The sequence below is a fragment of the Mauremys mutica genome, chromosome 1, assembly GCF_020497125.1.
Source record: "Mauremys mutica isolate MM-2020 ecotype Southern chromosome 1, ASM2049712v1, whole genome shotgun sequence".
Taxonomy (NCBI): domain Eukaryota; kingdom Metazoa; phylum Chordata; order Testudines; family Geoemydidae; genus Mauremys; species Mauremys mutica.
In genome coordinates, this window is record NC_059072.1 from 337,524,437 (window position 1) to 337,551,861 (window position 27,425).

Below are 27,425 nucleotides of genomic sequence, written 5' to 3' on the forward strand. Positions count from 1 at the left end.
GGGAGACTCCTGCCTCTTGTGACCGACCCGAGGACTGGCCATACCCGCGGAGACTGGACGCCGACCAGACACTGGAAGAGCCCCTAAACCGACCGGTACAATGGGACCCTGAGGAGCTGCCCAGTTTATCCCTCGCTCAGTATCCCGAGGAGCCCATGGTGTGGGATGCTGTGGAAGACGCCGCTGAGACACAGGTACCAGTAGAGGGGGAGGTTGGAAGTAGCCCGGGGGCAGCCGACCCTAGTCTGGCTGCAGCACACCCAGAGCTAATGTCAGTGTGTTGCGGCCAGGATCCCCACTGACACAGCGGGCTGCTTGCCACTGTTAGGGCCCCGGGCTGGGACGCAGAGGAGTGGGCGGGCCTGGGTCCCCCCTGCCACCCCACTCACAGGTGGCAGTCTCCCCCTCACCTCAACGCTCAGGCCCAGGAGCCTGGGCTTCTTAAGCTACTGAACCGTTTGCTCAGCCCCTGCCTGAGGGTCTGAGCTCTGAACTACTGTTTGCTGCCCCGCCCTGACCAAGGGCCTGGGCTTAAAACGCTGAACCACTTGGCTCAGCCCTTGCCTGAGGGTGTGAGCTCTGAACTGTGGTTCGCTGCCCCGCCCTGACCAAGGGCCTGGGCTTAAAATACTGAACTACTTGGCTCAGCCCCTGCCTGAGGGTCTGAGCCCCGAATTGTTGCTTACTGCCCTGCCCGGACCTAGGGCCAGGGCTTGAATACTAAACTGTTTGCTCAGCCCCTGCCTGAGGGCCTGAGCTCCTGACTGTTTCCTGCCTCACCAGGCTAATTCACCAGCTCACCAGACTCGTGTAGTGAGGCGGCCTGGCTCCCAGCCGCCCCAGAGAGGGGCGAACCCCAACAGCGGACATTTACAGTGACTAGATTCCACATGTGGGAACATGCAGAGGCCACTTGGAAGTAGAATCTATCTAGCTAAAACATGCACTCATTCATCTCCAAAGCTATCTGCATCTAGTCAGAGATGACAGTTTATTTATAGCATCAACTATACAAGCTTTCAAACCATCACTATTGAGCTTTGCCCTCAGACTTCTCTAGTGTTGATCCTACTTCACCTTTCATTTCTTGGAATTAAAAATGTGACAAACAACTGATATGTAAACATCATATTGCAATGAGTTTGGTGAAAGCTTGTTATGGGATTGAGACTGATAGGTGTGAACTCACCCTTACTGTAAGCAGAAGCCCCACGTAAGGCAAAAGGAGTGTGTGAATCTGCCCAGAAGCGAGCAAGCGTGTGTGTGTGTGGGTGTTTACACTAAAAAGCTGAGAACAGACAAGAAAAAGACAGCCTAAGGAGCATGGCGACTGATCCTGGAAGAAACCTGGGGAGAGACTTTTGGATCAGAGAGTGCAGGCTGATAAGAGTGCTCTTGGTGCTGTAAGCAAAAGAATCTGTTTACTGCTATTTGATTCCTTCTGCATTCAGAGATCACAGGACTTTGTACATTCTTTGTAAATACACAAAACTGCATCAAAGAAATACCTAACACCAATTTCTACTCCCAACTGGAACACCCACAGGGCCCAAATTCAACTACCTGCTTGGGTCAAAAAGGGCAACGGTATTATGCTTGAAATAATATCTATGTATAAGCCCTCATTATAACCAGCACAATTATACCAAAATATGAGCATATAATTTGAAAACATATCTTTTGAGCAATGGCAAAAAAAACAAGTAGTGGATAAAAGAAACAAGGATGTTCCAATGGTGGTAGACTTTGCCTTTAAGATAGTATGCTAAGAAAATGTTAGTGGTTTTTCATCACTTCTACGTTTTGTTTCAATACATTTAAAAGTGAAAAGAAAGCTTGTTAACCTTCAAAAATTACCATGGAAATTCACATCTCAGAAGAGTAAATCCAGAACAGCTATTGCAAGTGAGTCCCTTCAAAGGGTTTATTCCCCCAGAAACGGGGGGGGGGGTGTCTCAGATTAGAGTGACTTTTCTTCTAACCCAAAGAGGATTGTGGTTTTCTTTGCCTGAAAGGGTTGCTGAAGAGTAATGTGAAGCACTCCCTCTCTCCTGCAGGAGTTGGGCATACTGACTAAATTGTCACAGCCTTTGTTGGCTTGAGAAGGGTGGACCGAGCTTTAATTGCGTATAGGATCTCTAGCATTTCAAAGTATTGTGCTACAACTCCACCACTGGGCTGGCCCTTTGTTTAAAGGGTTAAAAGCTTTAGTTAAACACCGAAGTGCATCTCTGAGTATTTCCAAGTAAAAATTAAATTTAATAAACTCTTAATAGAGGCTACAAGGACTTACTCATGGCTACCTTAGAGTTTGATTCTTTAAAGAATTGATTTTAAATGTATGGATGTATTGTCAAGCATTTACTATAAATACCAGAAATTCTGCAAGACCTTCTAGTTTGGCTGCTGGATCCAGCATGTTTTTCAGCTAAATTCCCTGTATAACACTGTCGTTGCTTCCAAAGAGGCAGGAAAGATTTGGATTCCGGGAATCTGACAGCTCCTTGTGAGGCGATAGTGAGTGGACACAAACCCAGGAAATTCTTATTACTATATTTATAATCGTATAACTCCTGCTTTGGAATTGAGCAGGAATGGATATTAAATAATAAAAGCAGTAGCAAGGTTTATAGTTCAAAGAACCCAGAATGCAGCTATGTCTAAACCTTCAACAAGCCAGCAGTTTTTCTCACAAACAGTGCTTCATTTGTCCACTATGTGCCTTAACTAGACCATTTTGTTTTGATACTTTCAAAATGTTTTTATTCTAATTAGCTTAAATTTCAAACCAAAAAAGACATTTCAAACTGGAAAACTGGATTTTTTTTGTGCTGAAAATATCAAAAGAAACATTTAGACAATTTCAAAACTTTTTTTTCTGAACTCTTCTTAATCAAATAATTAGTCAAAAACAACACTTTCCTGCAAAAAGTTTCAGTTTTGACAAATTAGTATTTTCCAAAATTTCCAACCAACTCTACTCAACTCTTCCCTGTACCTATTCAGCTTCTTTGTTAGATGTGTGTGACTGAGTTGTCATGTAAATTCATTACCACTAGTGAATTCACTACCAGCACCTGAACTATGCAGACCTGCCAAGTGTCACACACACATACAGACTATACCTCAAATATTTCCAGACCACAGCCCAGACTGAGTTCAACAAGCTTCAGGATTGACCTTTAATCACGGATTATGGTTGCTAAAGAACATAAGACTAGGCATGATGGGTCAGATCAATGGTCCATCCAGCCCAGTATCCTGTCTTCGAACAGTGGCCAATGCCAGATGCTTCAAAGAGAATGAACAGAACAGGGCAATTATCAAGTGATCCATCCCCTGTCGTCCAGTCCCAAAATCTGACAGTCAGAGTCTTAGGGACACCTAGAGCATGGGGTTGCATCCCTGACCATCTTGACTAATAGCCTTTGATGGACCTATCCTCATTAACTTATCTAATCCTTTTTTGAACCCAGTTATACTCTTGGCCTTCACAACATCCCTGGCAATTAGTTCCACGAGTTGATCGTGCATTGTGTAAAGAAGTACTTCCTTTTGTTTATTTTAAACCTGCTACCTATTGATTTCATTGGGGGACCCGTAGTTCTTGTGTTTTGTGAAGGTGTATAAATAAGACTTCCTCATTCACTTTCTCCACACCATTCATGATTTTATAGACCTCTATTATATCCCCACTTAGTCCCAGTCTTTTTAATTTTTCCTCATATGGAAGCTGTCCCAAACCCTTACTCATGTTTATTGCTCTTCTCTGTTCCTTTTCCAATTATAATATATCTTTTTTTGAGATGGGGAACCAGAATTACATGCAGTATTCAAGATGTGAGCATACCATGGATTTATATAGTGGCATTATGGTATTTACTGTCTTATTATCTATCCCTTTCTTAATTGTTCCTAACATTCTGTTAGCTTTTTTGCATGCCATTGCACACTGAATGGATGTTTTCAGAGAACTATCCACAATGACCCTAAGATCTCTTTCTTGGCTGCTGTGGCTCCTCCTGAGCAGGCAGCCAATTGTCCTCTGGCTCACTGCTCCTCTGTTGAATCCCAGTGGGGGAAAAAGCAGCCAGAAGGAGCAGACAATTAATGGTGGGAAGGACAGAAGGTGGGGGGGGCCCAATACAAGCCCCAGGCAACCCACCATAGTAACCAGCCAGTCCCCCTCATCCATGCTTCCTCTCTCCCTCATTCCCAATAGGACCCAGCTCTCCCCCAACCCATCACCACCCCACTCGGCTCATCCCAACTTTCCCAAGATGCCCTCTCCAGCTCTTTCCTTCTTCCTCCCAGACACCTCCCCTACTATCTTCCTGGACACCCCCACAAACATATCTTCCCTAAGCTACTACCCATCTTCCCTCATGCAATGACTTTACCCCGTCTTCTCCCTCTTGGGTACTCCTACAAACACAGCTTCATCCAGCCTCCCTTACAATACCACAGTTACCCCATCTTCTGTCCAAACAGCCCCATAAACCTCAGATATGGCCCAGCATCTCTCAGCCACCTCCTCCCATACAGCCCCCAGACCTTCCCACAAATCCACCTGCCACAGCTTACCTCCCCACCAAGGCAGCTCCAATAACCTTTCAGGCACCCACCCTCCTGCCACAGTTACCAAGTTTTGTGCTGCTTAGCTGTTAACCAGAAATGTATGTGTATATACAAATAATTTGCATACATACAAATGATTTAATTAGATATTTGCAAATAATTGGCATAAATGTCACACATGCTTGAGTCCCAATGATCCTGGGATATCTCCTCAAATGGAGGGAGACATCCCAGGAGGATAGGGTGAGAGGACAATCAAGGGAAATAAGTAAAAACTCTCAAGAATAAAGAAAATAAATACTAAATACTACATTAAATTAAACAAAACACTATAACTAACTGAAAGCAAGAGGCAAGCTTGACCAGCTCTAACGAGGGCATGCTAAATACTCTATCTGAGGCCTAGGTGATTGAGAAGGAACTGAAGGCAGTTTGCCCACGCAGCCCTAGATAGCTGGCACTGCTACCGAAAATCACACCGAACTGGAGCACCCATAGAGACCCTAGTCAAAGAAGAACTAAAAAAGATACCAGTAAGACTGCCTTCCGAGGACACCCTCCCAAGTTCTGGCATGGAAGGCAAGCTGAGGGAAAGAAGGGTATATCGCAGATGGGGCTGCAGTATATAGCACTGCAGAGATTCTGGACAGCACTGAATCCCACAAAACCAGGGGACAGGCTTCCGCAACTTCGGCAGGCTTCAAGGGTGGTGGGCAACCCTAATACCAGGTTGCGCTACCAGCTCTGCCTATAACAAAATATATTACCATACATTTTTTCTAGATACTTAGATACAATTTCATAGCATCTTGTGTACTACTCCACGTAAGCCAGACAAACAACATTCATGAAAGCCATTGATACACAAGATACAGTGAATGAAGCTGGGTTTCTCTGGTGAAGTTTGAGGTGTAAAGTGTGAGGTATAAAACATAGACAAGAATAAAATAAAAGACAGTACTGCATATCAAAAACATTTTTGTTTTCTCTTGTGTGTCATTCAAAAGATGGCACATCTGGAAGCACATTATGGTTTTGTAAAGAATGAATGTACTTTACATAATCATCCTCCATACAAGTGTTCCAAAGGAATTTTGAAAATGTATTCCTCAATAATTAATGCTTCCACATTAATTCCTTTAGCTTTATTCCACTATACTTATAGAGAAGAAATACCGTAACTAGTCATTACCTGGCATTGTGTTTGGTACACTGTTAGTTCTTGTTGTAGCTTTAGATTTTCCTCTTGTAACTTATTCCTGTTTATTGCTATTTCATTCACAGTTGACTTTAATTTTTCAATAATGAACTCATCCCTCTCAGTTCTGGATTGGCTGGAAGTAGCTGCGTCTTCCTGTTTCTGGTTCTTATTGCTGATTTGGAATTGATAATTCTGTGTCTGTTTCTATAGAACAAGGAAATAATTTCAGTGAAATTCAAAAACTATATTTTGTCCCTTTGGTCCAGTCCACTACCAATAAAATCAATAGCAGTCTTTTCATTAACTACAATGGGAGTTGGATAGTGCACCACAGAGAGGCTTGTGCCCACTGGAGGATTTCCTTGCTGCTTCTCCAAAATACAAGGGATGTTTCACTCTTGTCTTTATTGGGCCTCAAATCCCTTGCCCTCAGTGGAAGAATGTGGTTGAAACTCTGAAAATTTAAGTTTGCAGAATTTCTGAGAGAGTTTTCCCTTCTTGTGCTTATTTCCCTAGAAGGGAAAGATATAGACAATAATGTCAGTAAATACTAATGTGAATGTAATGATATATTTGGACCACAAAGCTACAGAAAAATAATTAGTTGAGGGCAATTTTGCCCTCCAATACATTGACTTCAATAAGAGTTGTGTGTGTGCATTTGAAGGCAGAAATTTGCCCTTCACTTTTAAGCTAACACCACACAATCCATATATTAAAAACCCAGTGAGTTACATAGTAACTGTGCTTCTCTGAGATGATTGCCCACATAGATCCACTCAACTGCGGAATAATCGTACCTTCAGAATCTTCTAGAAAGTACTATTACACAGGGATCTGAGCTGAGAGTATGATGGGATTGGCCTCCAACCATCCTGTAGTCCCTTTTACTAATTAGGGAACCCTTGAACTGAAAGTTGGGGAAGGTGGGCAGTGTTTATGGATCCACAGTCACCTTGGAAAATCAGTTACTATGGTAACCACTTTCACTGCTTCAAGAATTGACCATGTGGATCCCCACTCCTCGAAGATTAACAAGCAGCAGTAATTATCCAGAAGATGGGTCTGAATTAGCTGAAAAATGATTGCAGGACTGCTCCTTCAAATTGGGCATCAGGTCTAGAGCTCACTTGAAAGAGTAATGCTGCATAAAAAAGTGTACAGAGCTACAAGTAGCATATTTCATTGATGGAGGCAATGAAAAGGCATGCTATAGATTGTCTTAGGTCCTATTTTGTGTGTTCTGATATCTTTTGGTGGCTCAACACCCATCTAAGATGAGGTAAACTGACCCAAGGTTTTAGCCTCATATTACACAAAGTGCTAGATCAACAAAAGTATTCAGGCACCTATCTGCCTGTGGCCATATTGAATGCCAGCATGCCTTCTTATGGGATGGACTGGTGCAGCAGTGATTAAGCCTCTGTTTCTCTCAGGGCCTTCAGCTGATCTATCCAGCTACCAATACCTTCCAGGTGATTTAGCCCTCCAGTTAGGTCACATAGCAGTTCCACCCTTCCCAGGGTACCCAAAGTTCAAAAGAAATGCAAAGAAATATAAACTATTCCCTTCTCTCAGGGAGGCCCTGACAGGGAACAGTCCATCCTAGATCTTGGCCCCAGCCAGGCTTCTCCGCAAGACTGATAGCCTGGAGCCTATCTCCTGGATGGCATGGAACCTATCTTTAGGCAAGAAGGCTTTTATAGTTGTATAATCTATCAAGACTCCAAAAAAATCTACCCTTTGTGCTAGGATTAAATAAAAAATAAATAAATAAAAAGTAGATTAAAGTAGATTAAAAAATTAAAAAATTAAAAATTGACTGACCAAGTAACTATATAAACAAAACAGTAACCCCCAAAGCCAATGAGGAGAGCACAGACGACAACTTGCTGAACCTTTGGTGGTCAAGAGGACTGGAAAGTGATTCAAGCCACTTCAACTGTTATAATCCCAGAAATCAGCACAAGGAGAGAAGGATGAGTGGACACATCAAACATTACTTTCTAGAAGATTTTTGAGCTTGAATTCTGGGGCTGCACTGTTCTCATGAATAGGGATCAATTTAGACAGTTATTGAATGAACACTAATAGTTTGCACTTCTTACTTTGCAAGTTTTCTTGCAGTACAGATCATCCTAATGAACTGTATATTAATAAATAGCATAGAAGAGATGCCACCTAGACAAGAACCTGAGCAAGACCCCATATGCATCATGCTTTTTTAAAGCAAAACCGAGTATACATTATTTTTCCATATTTATCTATTCCAAATATTTGTAATACTCACTTGGTACGTATTCACAATATACAAGAAAAACTTAAATAAAAACTACTCCAAGTATCAAGTATTAGTTGTTTCAGAGAGGATTCTCCTGTATTTACAAAAATTTGTGCATAGGAATTCTTTAGAGTCACAGTAAATTTAGCAGTGTTTTAGAAAGACAAGATGAGTGAGGTAATATCTTTTATTGGACCAACCTCTGTTGGTGATAGAGACAAGCTTTTGAGCTTACACAGAGCCCTTCATTAGGTCTGGGAAAGTTACTCAGAGGGTCACAGCTAAATACAAGGTGGAATAGATTGTTTAGCATAAAGAGTTAACCTGTAAGAGACCATTCAATGTGAAGTGGGCAGTTAACATCTCTGCAGTCATTGAACAAAGGAGGTTAGTGGGTTATAGATTGTTGTAATGAGCCATATATCCAGTGTCTTTATTGAGTCCATGATTTTTAGTGTCTAACGAAGTTATGAATTTAAGCTCCCAGGCTCATCTTTTTAAAGATTCCTTTGAGGATGAGGATTGAGAGGTCAGATATGGAGTGATTGTTTTCTGAAAAGTGTTCACCCAGGGGCAATATGGTGCTTTTGTCTTTTATCAATTTTCTGTGTGAGTTAATTTGAGAACATAGTCTCATTTCACCCACATAGTTGTTATTAGGGCTCTTAGTGCACTGGATGAGATATACTGCATGTTGTGATAGGCATACGTAGGACCTTTTTCACTAACAGAAATTAGTCCAACAAAAGATATTACCTTACCTACCTTGTCTCTATAATACCCTGAGACCAACACAGCTATAACCAGGGGCAGCTCCAGGCCCCAGCACGCCAAGCGCGTGCTTGGGGCGGCAAGCCGTGGGGGGCACTCTGCCGGCTCCGTGAGGGCGTCAGGCAGGCTGCCCTCAGCGACTTGCCTGCGGAGGGTCCGCTGGTCCCGCGGCTTCAGCAGACCTCCCGCAGGAGAACCGAAGCTGCGGGACCAGCGTACCCTCCGCAGGCAAGCCGCGGAAGGCAGCCTGCTTGCCGTGCTTGGGGTGGCAAAAAGCCTAGAGCCGCCCCTGGCTATAACACCACTGCAAACAAGTGTTTTAGAAACATTTTAGTGTTAGTTAAAACAGCTCTTTAGCTGAGCTCATGGTTCAATTAATATTTTTCTAAAGCAGGAAGGTAGGAACTATACCTGAAATAAATTACACTTCTCAGACAATAATTTTCGTTGAGCATCTAAAGAAATGAGATGGTTTTGATATAGTGTCTCCTTCTGATCCCATTCTCTTGATTTTGCTTCAAATTCCTGAAAAAAGCAACACAAGGTCATTAAGCCTTGAAATAATTTTTCTCCAAGTTGCACTAGTACACTCTTAATGAACACTCAGATTTTTTTATAGTTCTAAGAAAAGTCACTTGTGTAATTAATATATATTTATTATTAATAATGAGGGACAATCGAATCTGTGGAAAGAAAAGAAGTCAAGAAATGCAAAAAAAGTTTTCATTTTCTTGCCACAAGAGAAAATTCCAGCAGTTGAAAAAGTTGTTATTTTGAGCAAGCTGAATAATATCCACAATAACTGCAGTAAAATGTTAGAAACATTTTTAATGTTTCATATATCTTCAGTTGTTGTAGACCGTAGAGGACTGATTCACCACTGTGTTACTCCAGTTTTATACAGTGTAATTCTTTTGATTTCAATGGAGTTACACCAGTACAAATTGGAATAATGCGGCATAATAAAGGAATAATAAAGGCTCTTGGTGTTCAGATGAACAATTTCAGTGATGAAATTATTATATTTTATATTTTTTCTTAAGAATGTGGGAGGGCAGCTAAAGGGGAAACATTTCCTCTCTTGCCCTTTTTTGCTGCTCATTCTGGTAATGTTTTTTTGAGGTTTTTTAAGGGGTAGGAGGAATTCCTGCCCTGAGTCCACAGAATTTAAACCCAAACCCGATTAACAATTTCTATTATTTTCATATTTCTGTAATGGAGCTGAGTGTATTTTAGTTAGTTTTTTAAAGGTATTTATTAGAATTTAAATATTCATAACTAGACTGTGAAGATTATACCCAATAAAATTATTAGTAGTACTCCATAGCTACTGGAGATTGTTGCTTTTTCAGTTTGGATAAAGAATCAAAGTAACAATGCATTGATTTACACACAATCCCCACCCCTAAAATATATTTAAAACCCAGACTAGGAACTTCATTTTTCCAAATGGAAATGTAGGTTCCAGAGATCTAGATACATTTGTGCAGTTTTCCTATCTCAGTGTAATTATGAATTTTGAACAGTCAGATTCTATTTGCTGCATCTATGCTCTATGAAGCTGATTGATCCATAATTTTTCTATACTTTTACTACTGTCTGTTTCTGAATTATAAGCAAATATAAACAACTTTTATTTCTTCACAACATCAGATACAATGCATATTCATCCGACTACAAAGTGAGGACTGCAGGTTCAAGGCACTAGTAAAGTATTGCTGAGCTTCAGTAGATTTTCAATACAGTCATTATTTTCTTAAAACTAGACTCTGCTGAACACATTCCAAGCATTCATTTTTCATATTGTATAATTTACCAACTGGTAGCACTGTGTTGCATTGTATCCATGTTCAAACCTTGGATAAGGTCATTCTCAGATTAGCAGGTTCTGAGAGAGTCATGAAGATCTATATTTAGCCCTAGGTGGATGCATAAACCATGCATTACTCTAGTAGTAATAACTGTTAGCCACTCTGGTGGGCTCCAAGGCTTGACAGATTTTATAATGGTGTGGGCTTTTCCACGTGGAAAAGATAGGGCACATCACCAGCCCTCCAATAGAGGTGTGGCTATCAGGCAGGAGCAATCCTCTGTAGGTGGGAGGAGTTAATCCTATGCTCTGTGTTATACAAGAAGTCAGACTAGATAATCAAAATGGTCCCTTCTAGTCTTGAAATCTATTAAAACTAATTAATAGTGGCCATAACATGAAAAGCCTAGAACATCCCCCTGAATGCAAAAATTCTCCTGAACCATTCCCTTATTGAATAATATGTTCCTCAGAGATCAGGGACAGAGTAATTGTTTCTTTCAAATTTAAATTTATGAGCTGGCTGAGCTATATTAACAGGACTAAAAACAGCATTAATAAAATTAATGCCTTTGAAGAACAGAAAACACTGTCCTCACACAGTTCTTTCCATATTGTATACAGAACACTGTACATGCTTATGGGATTTACCGCCTGAAACTGTAAACCAAGTATGAATCCTGAAGATATACTAGGTCTACTATCAGCAAAATATACTTACTTCCAATTTCTGGTTTAAATTGCTCAGTTCAAATGGAGTTTCCAGATTTTCTGCACATATTTCTTTACCGTGAACCCTATCTTGTTTTATCTGGTGTAACTGTAGTTTTTCATAGCTTTGTGTGAGTTTACAAAACTAAAAATGAAAGGAGATATGAATATTAAGAATGTGTCACTCTTCTATCTCAGATAATCTTTTATTTAAGTCATAATTGGTAAATGCAGTGAAGCTTAAACATTCTAATTAGTGAATCTCTGTAACAAAGCACCACTTACTAAAAATAAATGATTAAAGATAAACAAGACTAAGCTTTCATATAACCCTGAGTGTTTATTAACTGCCCAGTTAAACACAGATTTACTTCAAAGTTATTTTTTTCTGTTGAAATTTTGTATGGCACTTTTGTTTTTAACCATGTAAAATCAATTCTTGTATTTATATGATTTGTTTTACATTTGTTTAGTGCCATCTTGTGTTGACAATTTTTAAAAGTATTTCAGTAATCAGAATAAGGGATTAACTGGTGTATATTCACTTATTCATGAAGATGTTTAGCAGTTTAAGATATTTAAATGCTTAATTTTAACATTAAAACTGTTGATATATTAGGGATATAGTGGTTCCATTACCTTGGGATCATCAGGTACCAAATAATACCAAATATAACTCTGCATACTGTTACCTATAATGAAGGGATGGCTCTGGAGCCATGGAAAGAACAGGGAGGTAGCCAACAGGAGGACAAAGAACAACTCAGGTGCTGGGTACAAGATGGAAAAAGGTAAGCTAAGCAGCAGAAGACATTGGTGACGGGGTAGAGGGAGGGAATCAGGCAGTAGCAGGAGGATTCTTGGAGGGGTTGAGGTGGAAGGAACTGGCCATACTTAAAATGGCCGGTCACCACATTTGCCAATATTTTACAATTTTTACCAAGGACACTTCTCCAAATAATCTGGAAGTGTAGTAGCTGCCAATCCCTCAGCCACCAGAGTTTTGTGTTTACATTCCAGTGAATTTTAGCCCTAAATTAATGTTAATCTTAATTAGCAGGGCCTCAAGATTAACACCCTATATTATTATGATATATTATTTTTCAGCAATCAAAAGTATGCTAGGCCCCATGTCTGAACTCTGAAGAATTCACAGTTTAGGTTTAGGTTTGACACACAAGTGAGGGTAGTAAACAAACAAGGGGAGGTGAAGAAATGAGGTCGGAAAAGGATTACACTAATCAGATCATGTGGCTATTTAGTTTAGGCATGTTTATAAACTGATACATCTGGGATAGGGAGGCTTTATACTCATCTTCTTCAGGACAGAATTGTGCTTTTAGGAGGGATCTGAATGAGGAAAGAGTGAGTGGTAGCTTAATGAATAAGAATTTGAAGGATGTCCCATGCAAAGAGATGCATGAAAGAAGGCAAAGAAGCAGAAGAGGGAGAATGTAATGAAGGGGGCATCAAGACTGGCATGTCTGGCAGAACAAAGGAAGTCTCAGAAAGCAAAAGCAGGTGGCAATTGAAGTCAGGAGAGAGTGATGTATGACTTTACAAGCCAGAACAAGAAGTTTGTACTTCATACATGTAGAGCAATAAGAAATCAATGAAGAGATTCAAAGAGAGGTTGAAATTGTCTGAGTGCTGAATAACAAAGAAAATTTTGGCAAGCTGGGACCCAAGACCAGAGAAAAAGAAATTATGCTAGTTGGTGTTGAAGATGTTCAGAGTGCAGACAAATAATTTGACTGTTGTTAAGATGGGTAGGAATGGTCAGATTTTTTTTAAATATCAAGGGAACAGTTAGGATTTGCTCATGGCTTGGATGTGCAGAAGAAAGAAATACGCTCAAGGGCACAATTGTCATGAAAGATTACATTAATTATTCATTAATTATTATTATTTCTTATTTATTATTATGAGGAAGTTCTATGGCCTATTTTATATAGGAGGTCATACTACATAATCACAATGGTCCCTTCTGGCCTTGGAATATATAAATCTATGTCCGCCAAATTGTGAGTCTCAATAACAGAGAGGATGGTGAAGTTGTTAGCAGAAACAGAAAATGATGGCAGTGGAGAGCATTTGGAGAAAAAATTAGATCATGTTTAACTTGAGATGATGGCAAGCCATCCAAGATACCACAGCAATAACAGGAAATATGATAATGTAAGGCAGGATTTAGATCTGATGTAATTTATGGATTATTTAATTGTACCAAAATCCACCCCACAACTATTGCTAAAAAAATAGTTACTTACTGGTACAGTAACTATTGTTCTTTGAGATGTGTTGTGCACATATATATTTCACTGTAAGTATAAGTGCGCCCAATGCACTTGAGCCAAAGACTTTTGCCAGCATTATCACCAGGGAGCACAACAGGCAGCATTTCCTCTCCTCGTGCTCAGCGTGATGGCATAAAAGAGGTGTGACCGCAGCTTCCCTCTCTGTTCCTTCACACCACTGCCTATCTAATATCCGAAATAGTGGGGAAGGCACGAGGGTTGAAGAATGTGCACAATACATCTTGAAGAACAACAGTTACTGTACAGGTAAATAACTGTTCTTCCTCCTACGTGATTGTGCACATATACAATCCATTGTACACAACAAGGTAGTGTTGGCCACACTGATGGCCACTTGGAGTGATGTTCAGGCAGTGAGATGTCCTTCAGAGATCATGGCCACTAATTGTTTTTTGTATTCTTCAGGCAATTTTGTCCCCCAATTTGGAAACTGCTCACCAGTTAATAAAGGTATATTTCAACAACAGTGTCAGATAATTCAACACCCTCATCTGAAGGAGCACAGTGATTATAGGCCGATTGATAGTGCCAGAAAGGCACTATAAATCCAATCTTTTAAATTTATCCTTTGAAGTGGCCCTAGGATGAGACTGCTTTGAAGTCTCATTGGCTACCATAACCACAAGGGATTCTGGGACAGGATGGGTGAAGAAATAATCAAATTCCTGCTGGGGAACCTGATAACACCTGTCCACATATTTAAGAATGGGCGTGACAGAGGCCAGCATCTGCCAGAGGTTTTTCACAGGTTCCAGAAAGGCTTCATTTTTGGGACAGGCAACCCTTCTTGTGGTAGGTGTTTGTAAGATATCAAAAAACTTGTGTAGGTGGTCTTGCACAAGCTCTTCCTGCAATCCTAGAGATGTGGCCATGAGGTCCTGAAACACTTTAAAGCCCTCTATTGGGGGTGGGATGGGGAGGAGGGTGATGTCAACTGTGGGGTGGTGGCCTTATGCATCGAAGAAGATGAAACATGGTGATGGGAACACCTAGGTGTTCTTCTCTTGCATCTTTTTCTGTGGGCTTCAGCAAAGGAGGGGATTGAGGAATGGTAGGAGTATCCTCCCTTGAAGTCTCCAGAAAGGGAGAATGCAATCATCTCCTACACTGAGACTCCAACAGTGGTCTAGACACTCTTGGGGAAGTCCAAGATGCACAATAAAGCCAAAAGGGAATTCCACTTTTTGAACTGCCCATGAGGGTGATAGGCATAATACAAGGACTTCCTTGTAAAAATGCCAATCTTGCCCCTTGATTCTGGCATCACTAGAGTGTGACCTAAAAAGAGACCTGAAAGACTGTGGAGGAAATACAGGTCTATCATGGTCCAAATTTGAAGAGGCGATATAACTCTCCTTAGTGAATGTCCTAACGGTACTGACATAGAGGATGTATATGACGGAGCTGATGGAAACAGGCAAAATGGTCGGAAGGCAAAAGAATAGGTCAGTGTCAGTGGTGCTGACAGTGCCGTCATTGAGGGCTGTGATGAAGAAGCCAGTGGAAGTGAGGAATCAGCTTTTGTTTCATAACTGTTTTCTTAAATGACTGAAAGTGGTAATTAGTTGACAACCAAAACATTCTCAGCTTATTTACAAAGCTGTTTGTTTGTCAAATCAGTTTCTCCAACCAAATACAGGCAAACAGATAAAAGAGAAGACTGAGGAAGGGAAATGAAAGTTTAAAAAAGAACAGATGCTCCATTTTATGGTCTGGTGGTATGTGGATGACGAATGTTGTCACCATCAGATCAAACTTATAGTTCTTTACTTAGCCATGCCAAGTCCGAGGTCCATCTGAAGTTTTACCGGAAGGCTGATTTGGTGAAGAGGTCTGGTTGTTGGACAAACTATGTCTACATTACAGAGCTTATGCAGGCACAGGCCCCTGGTGTAGATGCAGCATGCGCTGACAGGAGGAGTTTTTCTGCTGGTATAAGAACACCACCTCCCCAAATAACATTACCTGTGCACTCTTCTGTTGGCATAGTTGCATCTACACTGGGGGTTTTATCAGCAAAGCTATGTCACTAGGGTGTGGCTTTTTTCACACCGCTGACTGACATAGCTATGCTGGTATAAGATTTAAGTATACCCCAAGCCTTTGTTTCCTTCCCTTTCCCATTAGCAGAAAACATTGAAGACACCATCAGATAAGAAAGAAAAGACCAAATCTAGGACTGTCTAGGCTATATTGTTAAAATCTGAGAAACACTATGAACTGAAGTTCAGTTAACCTGACACCCATTAGACTCATAGCTAAGAATGGAAAATAGAGAAAAACAGAGAAAAAGTACAGACATGGAGCAAGCAAAATAATCAAAAAGCAAAACGAATCCAACCTGATGCCTCCTCCTTCCAGTTCCCTCTGTTTTTATACCTCCTCTCTCATGGAAAACTACCTATCTGTTCATAGCTGGAACTATGAACCTGAAAACTATGAACCTGAAAGCTGTTCCAGAGCTTTCCAGTAGCCTTCATAACACAAATAATCTTAACTTAAAAACAAGCCAACCTTAAGCAATCTAAAACAGTCAACATAAAGACAGTTCTCAAATCAAGATTCCTTGTGTGCAATCATCTTCTAATCATGACCCTGATTAAGTGATTTTAGCCCTTAAAGGTACTTAATCCATAGTCCACAGGTCTTACATCTGGCAGAGACTCTTTCCATGTCCTTTGATCACATTGTCACAATAAGTCCAGTGTGGAGAAGTAGATTCAGAATTCTCCTTATAGAAATGATAATTGAATCCATGGAAGTGGATATGGTCACCCAAACTTAAAAAGTGTGATAATTTACCATTCACAAATCCCTGAAGACACATCTATTAAATTATACATTAGAAACATTTTTTAGAAAATAGTTAAGGATAAATTTTTTAAATGTAGATAACACAAATTGAACAAGTACAAAAATACTTCATACTTATCAAACCAAATTCTCAACACAAAGTAAGTCTTTAAATAATTCTAAAGAAATATTAGCTGATATGATAAGAAATGGAAATATAAAGTGATAAAGTAAATTTAGAAAACTGTTCAAAATCTACTAAACCAACCTGAAAATATTGAACCACTGTAAAATACTGAATCTGACTTTTTCCTTACTTGAGACTTCAATGCTTGAAGTTGAGCTTCGAAATCCTGAGCCATCTCATATTTAGTCTTCTGCAAGCTGTCTAACTTCTGTCGAAGTATCCCTACCTACATTTAAAATAAACATTCAATTTTACTTTTTCCAAATAATTTCTAAAAGGTTAATATTTAACACTGACAAAATTGTAAATAGGACTGGTGCCCCAAAGGTACATATTTTTATTGTACATATTTTAACAAGTTATTAAAAAGTAAAATTAGATACCACAAAACTAAATTGCTTAAGTTTAAGATTTTGTACCCAAAAAGTCCATTGCATATTTACATTATAATTCGCAAGATGGATTTTTGTCCAAATTTCTTTACTAAACTTGAATTACACAAATGCAAATTGTTGGGAGACATTAGGATTGCACTATTGTCTCTGAATGTATACTCAGTAGATATGACTGTGCATCTGTACAGTGTCTAGCAGAAAGAGTGTCTGATCTTTGATCAGTAATCCTAGGTGGTACTGCAATATAAATAGTAATAATGATGGAGTTGCCAAGGTGTAAATGAAGGCCTAATTTGGCCTGGAGAACCTTTATAATTAGTGAGAAGGAAAGAACCCATTTTGACTTTAAAATCCCAGATTGAATTAGCTGGGCTGGCATTTAGAAAAACCATCAAATCAACTTTTTACTTGTAAACAGTGGACATATTTGAACTGGACATAATTGAGACACACTAAATATTGAAGCAGCAAAGAATCCTGTGGCACCTTATAGACTAACAGACGTTTTGCAGCTTTCGTGGGTGAATACCCACTTCTTCGGATGCAAGGGATGCAATATTTACTAATTATTGAACCACTCAATGACATTTTTACAGTAATTTTTCAGAGCAGAACCACATTTTAATACAAAATATCAGAGATCATTACTGATCTTTAAAGAACTTGTTCTGTATTCTGATGTGATACACTGAACAGGCATATTTATAAAGCATGCTATTAACTAACTCACAGAATTAAATGCTTTCTTTATAGGAGATGGTATTCATATACATACCTCTTGACCTTTCAGATCCAACTTGCTTTGGGCATTTGCTAATTCTTGATCCCGGACATCCATTCTTGCCTCTAAAGCTTGCACCCTCCTTTCCCATTCCAGTTTCTTGTTGTTTACCATGATGTCAATTTGGTGGATTAATTCCTGAAGCTCAGCTTCACATGGAGAAGCTCTAATAATAAAAAACACAAATTTTCCAAATATAGATTTAGAGACAAAAAATATTTTTATTCAGATTACTATAATATATTTACTCTCATAGAAATACCAGGTCTTTAGGGGTGGGGGCAGAGGGGAGGAGCCTTAAAGCTAAAGGATGACTTCAAACGTAGACAGAATCCCAGTGTATGATACTTACCTTAGCTTGAAGGGTTGGAGGCTACAGTGTTTTTTTTAAAGCTCTTACGCATGGCAGTTCCCGCATGTATTCTGGACCTCCTATCAAGTATAAATACCTTATAATACTTCCTGATTACAGTGGACTACTGTGGAAGAATCAATGCAACAACAGTAGACACACAATAGTGCTGCCATATGAACAATATATAGTTAAATTAGCAGCTTGAGTTCATTATTGTTTGTCAAACTGATATTTTCCCCTGCAGATCTGATAGTAGGTCATATAAATAACATGCTTTGCTGAATAGTAAACTTTCATTTCCACCAAGTTCCATCTCTCAAAATCCCAAGTGTAGAGAGTGCAAAACTACATCCCGCCAGACCTGGATTTGGTCATACAACCCATAGCTAATGTAATGGTTCCCAATCTTTATTTGCTGGAGCCCTAAGAAGGGCTGTCAGATAGTGCTTCCATCCCTATGTCTCTATTCTATATTGTTTAGACCATACCCATTACTCTGGTATGTGGGTGCCTTCCAGAGTGAAGGATAAACAGGAAGACCAGCATCTGTCCTATGAGATTTCTTCTCCATTCACCCTCTCATATGGAAAAGTTATGTCTTTTTCTTTAACTATGAACCTGATTCACTGCTGCATTACTCCAGTTTTACACAGATGTAACTTCATTTCTGTGGATTTATTCCAGTGTAAAACTAGAGGAATACTATTGTGAGTCCAGCCTTACCAAAAGAGAGCAACTGAAAAATTAGTGTGGTCAAGCTTGATAAGCCAGTTGAAGGGAATATTTTGACTGAACACTTCCATTAATTTGGGCATTTAAACAAAACCTACCCTGAAAATCCTAGAGGGAAAGACTTAAATTAGCTGAGTATTTAGAAAGCATGCACATAGCAAGCACAGATATTCCTACCCAAAAGAAAAGGTGGTTATTCTAATTATTCAAGGGGAAATAGTTAACTCTATCACATATAAGTGAACTGATATTTTCAGAAACAAATTAACTATTTTAATATATAAACATTTTAATTAGAAAAACTTGATATATTAACAGCATTACTTTTTTGTTACATCATCAGACATTTAGATAAGTTTAAAAAACACCTTGTTTCAAGCAGGTTAATTTTTCACTGATATGATTAGCATCTCTGAGGGCTGGTCTACACTACGGGGGGAAATCGATCTAAGATATGCAACTTCAGCTACGTGAATAACGTAGCTGAAGTCGAAGTATCTTAGATCGAATTACCTACCGTCCTCACGGCGCGGGATCGACATCCGCGGCCCCCCATGTCGACTCCGCTACCGCCGTTCGGGTTGGTGGAGTTCCGGAGTCGACAGGAGCTCATTCGGGGATCGATATATCGCGTCTAGATGAGATGCGATATATCGATCCCCGAGAAATCGATTGCTACCCGCCGATATGGCGGGTAGTGAAGACGTACACTGAATAGCATACAGACTGTGCTCTTCACATAGTGCAGTAGAAAGTGACAGACACTGGGCATATCTAGAAGCTGGTTGTGTAATTTCCAGCTTAGATATACATACTTGCTCTAGCTCTGATTGAGGTAGTGTGCTAAAAATAGAGGTATAGCCCTGGTGATGTGAGCAGCAGGTTGGGCTAGCCATCTGAGTACGATCCCATCTAAAACATAGATACATACTTAAGCAGCTAGATCATCCTGCCACTTGCAACGGTGTAGTGACACTACTATTTGTAGGGTGACACTACTATTTGTAGGGTGTTAGCTTGATCACAGCTGGAAATTACACCTCCTGCTCTGATGTAGACATATCTATTGTCTTCCCACTATCAAACTAAAGCAATCATTCAGATCCTGCAGTCCTAGTACAGAAATAACGTCCAGAATGTCACCAAAACAACAAAAGTATTTTAGAGATCTTTTTTCAGAGTAGCAGCCGTGTTAGTCTGTATCCGCAAAAAAAAAACAGGAGTACTTGTGGCACCTTAAAGACTAACAAATTTATTTTAGCATGAGCTTTCGTGAGCTAAAGCTCACTTCTTCGGATGCATAGAATGGAACACACAGACAGGAGATATTTATACATACAGAGAACATGAAAAGGTGGAAGTATGCATACCAACAGGCAGAGTCTAATCAATTGAGATGAGCTATCGTTAGCAGGAGGAAAAAAAACTTTTTGAAGTGATAATTAAGATGGCCCATAGAAGGTGTGAGGAGAACTTAACATAGGGAAATAGATTCAGTTGGTGTAATGACCCAACCATTCCCAGTCTTTGTTTAGACCACAGTTAATAGTATCTAGTTTGCATATTAATTCAAGTTCAGCAGTTTCTCTTTGGAGTCTGTTTTTGAAGTTTTTTTGTTGCAAAATTGCCACCTTCCAGTCTGTCACTGAGTGGTTAGAGAGGTTGAAGTGTTCTCCCACTGGTTTTTGAATGTTATGATTCCTGATGTCAGATTTGTGTCCATTTATTCTTTTGCGTAGAGACTGTCCGGTTTGGCCAATGTACATGGCAGAGGAGCATTGCTGGCACATGATGGCATATATCACGTTGGTAGATGTGCAGGTGTACGAGCCCCTGATGGTGTGTCTGATGTGATTAGGTCCTGTGATGGTGTCACTTGAATGGATATGTGGACAGAGCTGGCATCGGGCTTTATTGCAAGGATAGGTTCCTGGGTTAGTGTTTATGGTGTGCGGTTGCTGGTGAGTATTTGCTTCAGGTTGGGAGGCTGTCTATAAGCGAGGACTGGCCTGTCTCCCAAGATCTGTGAGAGTGAGGGATCATCTTTAAGGATAGGTTGTAAATCTTTGATGATGCGCTGGAGAGGTTTTAGTTGGGGGCTGTAGGTGATGGCTAGTGGTGTTCTGTTATTTTCTTTTTTAGGCCTGTCCTGTAGTAGGTGGCTTCTGGGTACTCTTCTGGCTCTGTCAATCTGTTTTTTCACTTCAGCAGGTGGGTATTGTAGGTTTAAGAATGCTTGATAGAGATCTTGTAGGTGTTTATCTCTGTCTGAGGGATTGGAGCAAATACGGTTGTATCTTAGAGCTTGGCTGTAGACAATGGATCGTGTGGTGTGTCCAGGATGGAAACTGGAGGCATGTAAGTAAGTATAGCGGTCAGTGGGTTTCCGGTATAGGGTGGTATTTATGTGACCATCGTTTATTAGCACAGTAGTGTCTAGGAAATGGACCGCTTGTGTGGATTGGTCTAGGCTGAGGTTGATGGTGGGATGGAAATTGTTAAAATCTCAGTGGAATTCCTCGAGGGCTTCTTTTCCATGAGTCCAGATGATGAAGATGTCATCAATGTAGCGCAAGTAGAGTAGGGGTGTTAGGGAACGAGAGTTAAGGAAGCGTTGTTCTAAGTCAGCCATAAAGATGTTGGCATACTGAGGGGCCATGCGGGTACCCATAGCAGTGCCACTGACTTGAAGATATATATTGTCCCCAAATGTGAAATAGTTGTGGGTGAGGACAAAGTCACAAAGTTCAGCCACCAGGTTAGCCGTGATATTATCAGGGATACTGTTCCTGATGGCTTGTAGTCCATCTTCGTGTGGAATGTTAGTGTAGAGGGCTTCCACATCCATAGTGGCCAGAATGGTGTTTTCTGGAAGATCACTGATGGATTGTAGTTTCCTCAGGAAGTCAGTGGTGTCTCGAAGATAGCTGGGAGTGCTGGTAGCATAGGGCCTGAGGAGAGAGTCCACATAGCCAGACAATCCTGCTGTTAAAGTACCAATGCTTGAGATGATGGGGCGTCCAGGATTTCCAGGTTTATGGATCTTGGGTAGCAAATAGAATACACCTGGTCGGGGTTCCAGGCATGTGTCTGTATAGATCTGTTCCTGTTGTATAGATCTTTGTGACCAGTTGTTTGACCAATGTGAAGGCCAAAAGTTGTTAAAACTAAGTCTAGTTAACAAGATTGCTAGTTATTGACTTTCCCAGTCTGACCCGTAAAAGAGCTCAAGCAACAAAGCATCTCCTATTAAATCAACAGTTTTACTTTCACTAAAAAGAGAAAAAAGCCCAGTCATGAGAAAATGTCCTTTTCAGGAGATGAAGAAATCTTTTTCCATTGTACTTGTGCTGTTCCTAAAAGCAGAGTTGCATAATATCTTCAAACACAAAGTAGTAAGGTTTCCAAACCTTTGAAGTTAAGTTTGAAATTCATCCTTTTCAACAGGACTCCTTTGACACTGATGAATGACATTTTTACAATGTTACTTCCAGGTCATGACTCTTCATAAGCAGGAAGGCTATTTACTGTCGAGAGATTTGAACAGAGACTAACTAGCCCTGTATTTACATTCCTGAACTGGATATTAAAGGCAATAAGAGGAAATGTAATCAGAAACTCAGTATTTGTTGCCTTCTCAATTAAAAGTAAGTCAGGATATTATCTCATTTTTAAAATTTATTTAAACATTTTCAAATATTATCCAAACATTAAATCAAATGTATATTTGAGAAGGACTACACCTCTTAACCATTTTTATAACTGTTTATTAAAGGTTTACAATAATTGCCATATAAATATTAGGAATAAAACATTAATAGTATAACACTGGGCTTATATTTTTGTTTAGAGAAACATTATGCAATGATATAATAGTGAACATCTCTCTATTTAGCAGGATGTTATCATATTACAAAGTGAGCCTCTTACCACCAGCCTGTCTTGTTTCTGGTGATTTTATTAAATTGAATGAAACGACTGACTACTCCTATTTATCAAACCAGGTGTCTCTATCAAACATTAACATTCCAAAAAAATTGGACAGGCATGGTAGCTTTTTGCAGGTGAATGTACATTGTCTGAGTATTGAATAAATAGTAATCAAGTATCTAGGCATCTGTTTGTCTTCTATTTTACTGGGGTAAATAACTGAAGGTTAATTTTTTCATAACAACATCCTCCCTTATTTTTTAGGACCACTCCTCTAATTTTGAACTGTGTTTCTTTTCTCAGTGAGAGGCTATCAGTAGCCTGGAATCTAGTAGCACATGAGTGACTAATTCTTCATTTCTTTGAGTGAGACCATTTCTACCATGAAGCCCCAACGATTTTTAATATTTCATTACTAATTGCATCCCAATACTCTCTAATGACTGGAAATGTCCATCATGCATATAATCTCCTCTTTCATCACAATTTCTCCAACATTTCCTCCGTTCAATGTCTCTTTCCATTGCAAGGTACCACTGAAACAGGATCTTAAATAAATTTTCTTTTATTGTACTACAAACTGAAGTTTATGGTCATCTTCTTTTCCAGCCCATTCCTTTCGGGTAATTTGTCTATCCAAATCCTTTTCCTCTGGTGCATATATAAACTATATTGCTTTGTTAGGAAAGATGTCAGGAGGTCAGACTAAATAATCTTGTGGTCCTTTCTGCCCTTAAATTCTATGACTCTGTTCAAAGATAGATATAAATTAGTTAGATTTTTTCTTTCCTAATTGACCAGAAGCCATTGTGTCTATGAAAGTTAGCTTTCTGTATAAAATAACTTTTCTAGAAAATTGCGACACATAGGCTGGGATCCCCAAAGGTATTTAGGCTCCTAGCTTCCATTGTAGTTGTTCTCAACCAATCAGCACACAGCTGCAACCCATGTGACATCCTCAAGGCCATACAGATAGGATATATATTAGAGAGCTGCATATGCAGTCCACAGTGGTAAATAGATTGAGAACCACTGTTCCATTGATTTAAAAGGCATTTAGGAGCCTAAATATCTTTGAGGATCTGAACTATAATGCCTAACTTGAAGGCACTGGTACCATGGGAGAGTGGGACAGTTAAAGATCAAGGCAGACAGAGACATTCCAGAACCAGTGGATATGAAAAGGGTATAGCTGATCTCTGACTTGCTTCTTGTATCAGGCAGGGCATCAACCTCCCAAAAATACAAATAGTAATCCACTGTAAACAAGTACTGTTTTTCCTTGAAGGTAAATAAGTCCACTCCCGCTGTTTCTTATGGTCAGGTGGGCAGCTCATGTGGTAACAGTCTCTTTCTGCAAGTGGTTATCACACAAACAGGTGTCACACCCTTCTATCAAATGTATTCATTCCTGGCCAGTAAATATACGCTTGAGCCTATCTAAGACAGCTGTCATGCTCAGCTGTGAGGCATATTTTTTTTATGACATCTCAATGCAATGAGGTGGGGACAATAGCTCTCTTCCTCAAAATATAATTATATCCTGCACACTCAGCTCATCTTTAATTTGAAAATATGGTTCTGCTCCTACCAGTAGTTAGCTTTTGTCTTCTGGCCACCCTGCTAGTATTGCTGTCTTGACTGCCTGTAATTGGATGTTTTTCATAATGTCTTTGATTTCCATCATCTTAACCTAGAAGATAGTGCAGCAAGTTAATGGATTTAATATCCTGATTCCTCTTCCCCCAACTCCCTGGTGCTGGAAATATATGACCTGCTCAGGGTGTCAGCTAACACCAGTAATTGTTCTGGACAACATCTGATCTCCACCTGGTAGTGCTGGAGGTGCATCAACATGAACTGCAATCCCTTTGGAGCACTAAGAATTGACTTTGCCATAACTGTCTCTAGGAATTTTGTGGTCTGATTGCGCTATTAATGAGTGATCATAAGTGCGCTGATGGAATCATTTAACCCCAAATACAACAACCACAAACTCTTTTTCTATTTGGGCATACCCATGTTCAATCTCTGACAGGGCTCTGCGGGCATAAGCAACTGGTTGCTTCTGTAAAAGAGCTACACCCAAACCTTTCTCCAATGCATCGTACTGGAGTGTCAGTGGCTCTCCTAGCAACTGTTATAATTTATTTCAGTATGTTAAATGCTTGCTGTTGGGAACCTGCACACTCAGCATCCTGCTTTGTGAGTTGATGTATTGGTTCCACTGCTGCAGACACGAAGGAAGAAAAACTGGATGGAAAATTTATCATTCCTATGAACCGTACCCCTTTTATATTCACTGGCATAGGCATGTCTCTGACTGCTTTGAACTTGTTAGAATTTGCTTTCAGTCCCTTTGCTGTGAGCAGATGTCCCAAAATATATCACCTCACGCTCTTTGAGTTGCATTTTTCTGGCTGAGTTTTATGTTCTTGTCCTTGTATTGCTTAGAAAAGCCTGGAGTTTTCTGTCATGGTCTTATTCAGCTTCTGTTTCGTTGCTCCTTTCACCTATACTGAGGATATCATCTGCAATTATTTTAACCCAGGCAGTCATTCCAGGGTCCCATCTAGAACATGTTGGGTGCTAGGCTTATGCCCACCAGCATGCACAGCCATCTGTAGCATTAAATGGTGTTGCAAAGGTGTCAGCATGTTGGACTTTTTATCCAGGCTTATGTGCCCAAACCCATTTCTCACATGATATACCATAACGATTCTGGCTTTGGAAAGTTCTGGCAAAATTTTATCAATTGTGGGCAGTAGATAGTGGCATCTTTTCAATGCCTGGTTCACTGGCTTTGGGTCTCTGCAGATATGCAATTTGCCTGTTGGCTTCTTTACCACCACCATGCTGCTTACCCAGGTTCTAGGGGCTTCTACAGGTTCTATGATACCCCTGCTCTGCAGACTTTCGAGCTCCTTCAGTACTGGATGGCACAGTGTCACTGCAATTTTCCTTTTGTGGTAAGAGGCGGCAGGTTATATATTTGTGCGGTGCCCGGGCTCCAGGAATATTCAGGGCTGGGGGGCCCTGCTCCAGCAATAGTTGGAGCTGGGTGTCTCCCCCGGCCCTGCCTGGATCGGGCCCCGGCCCCCCCAGGTCTCCCCCCGCCACCGCGACCCTGCCTGGAGCAGGTCTCAGCCCCCACCTGCCACACACCCCCCCGCGTATCCCCCCCCCCCTCCGCCGCTCCGCGTCGCGTCCCTGCCTGACAGAAATAAGCACACGCCTCTCCCCTGCTTGCTCTGTGCTGCTGGAGATCGCTCCGGGCAGAATGGCTGTCTGCTGCCCCAGGTCCTAGTGCCTGCCATTCACTAATGGCAAGGCAGGCTGCCCTTACCCTGAGCCTCTCCAACGCCCCAAACCCTCAGCCCCAGCCAGAGCCCTCATCCCCCTGCACCCTAATCCTCATCCCCAGCCAGAGCCCTCATCCTCCCGCACCCTAATCCTCAGTCCCAGCCCTGAGCGCCCCCGCATCATGAACCCCTCATCCCCCTGCACCCTAATCCTCAGCCCCAGCCAGAGCCCTCATCCTCCCGCACCCTAATCCTCAGTCCCAGCCAGAGCCCTTGTCATAAATAGTTAGTTAAGGGTTAAGTTTCTACCTGTAAAGGGTTAACACATAGTACCTGGTGAACACCTGACCTGAGGACCAATCAGGGAAGAGAATTTAAAATTCCTAGGAGGGAACTTTCTCTCTCTGTTCTTGTGTGTGTTGTTTTTAGCCGTTTGGAGTTACAAGGGTCCAGATGTTTAATCAAGTCTTCTGCAAGTTTCCATCTTTCTGAACTAATTTCTTCTAGTCAAGATAGTGAGTATTAGAAAGGTACTTTGTGTCCTCATCTAATAATCCTATGTTTGCAATTCTGTGTGTTTGTTATTGATTATTCTTAATTCTGCCTGTATTGTTTGTACTGAGAAGGAGAGAAGATTCTCTCCAGAAATTAATAAGGTTATACCCTATGAATGTCCAGCTTGGATTCATAGAGATTGTGTATTTTCTTGTTTTTCTTTTAATAAATTCTTTCTATAAAGATTTGATTAAATCCCTTCTACTGTGGATACAGGGGGAAGGAGCTAAGAGACTCTCTCTCGGTGGTGAGACAGGCTTATCTCCGGGCAGAGAAGGGAGGGGGGAGAAGGGGAGGTTTCTCCCTCTGTGAGTTGATCTGTGTTTCCCCCAGGGAACGTCTTTGGAAAGAGGAGGGGGAAAACAGGGGTGTCCCGGCCCACGCAATTGACCGGGTGGTGGCAGCAAAAAGGAGACCTACCCTAGGATTTTAGGGTGGGGGGATACATGCTGGTCCTCAACTTGAAACCCCCCAGTTTCAAGTGAGGGTGAGACCATGACAGCCCTCATCCCCCTGCACCCTAATCCTCATCCCCAGCCCTGAGCGCCCCCGCATCATGAACCCTTCATCCCCCTGCACCCTAATCCTCAGCCCCAGCCAGAGCCCTCATCCCCCTGCACCCTAATCCTCATCCCCAGCCAGAGCCCTCATCCTCCCGCACCCTAATCCTCAACCCCAGCCAGAGCCCTCATCCCCCTGCACCCTAATCCTCATCCCCAGCCAGA

The 27,425-nt window shown here is 40.8% G+C and overlaps 1 protein-coding gene across 5 annotated transcripts in view; it reads right to left on the bottom strand.

Moving 5' to 3' along the window:
• Positions 1 to 27,425, bottom strand: part of DEUP1 (deuterosome assembly protein 1) — a 93,922-nt gene that overhangs the window by 50,510 nt on the left and 15,987 nt on the right. For all 5 annotated transcript variants that reach the window (XM_045019933.1, XM_045019917.1, XM_045019925.1 and 2 more), the window contains 5 exons: positions 17,821 to 17,992; positions 16,781 to 16,876; positions 11,363 to 11,497; positions 9,243 to 9,356; positions 5,771 to 5,983 (listed from right to left, as the gene is read on the bottom strand). In XM_045019933.1, the coding sequence (XP_044875868.1) occupies positions 5,771 to 5,983; positions 9,243 to 9,356; positions 11,363 to 11,497; positions 16,781 to 16,876; positions 17,821 to 17,940 (678 nt within the window). In that variant the 5' untranslated portion in view covers positions 17,941 to 17,992. The remainder of the gene's footprint in view (positions 1 to 5,770; positions 5,984 to 9,242; positions 9,357 to 11,362; positions 11,498 to 16,780; positions 16,877 to 17,820; positions 17,993 to 27,425) is intronic.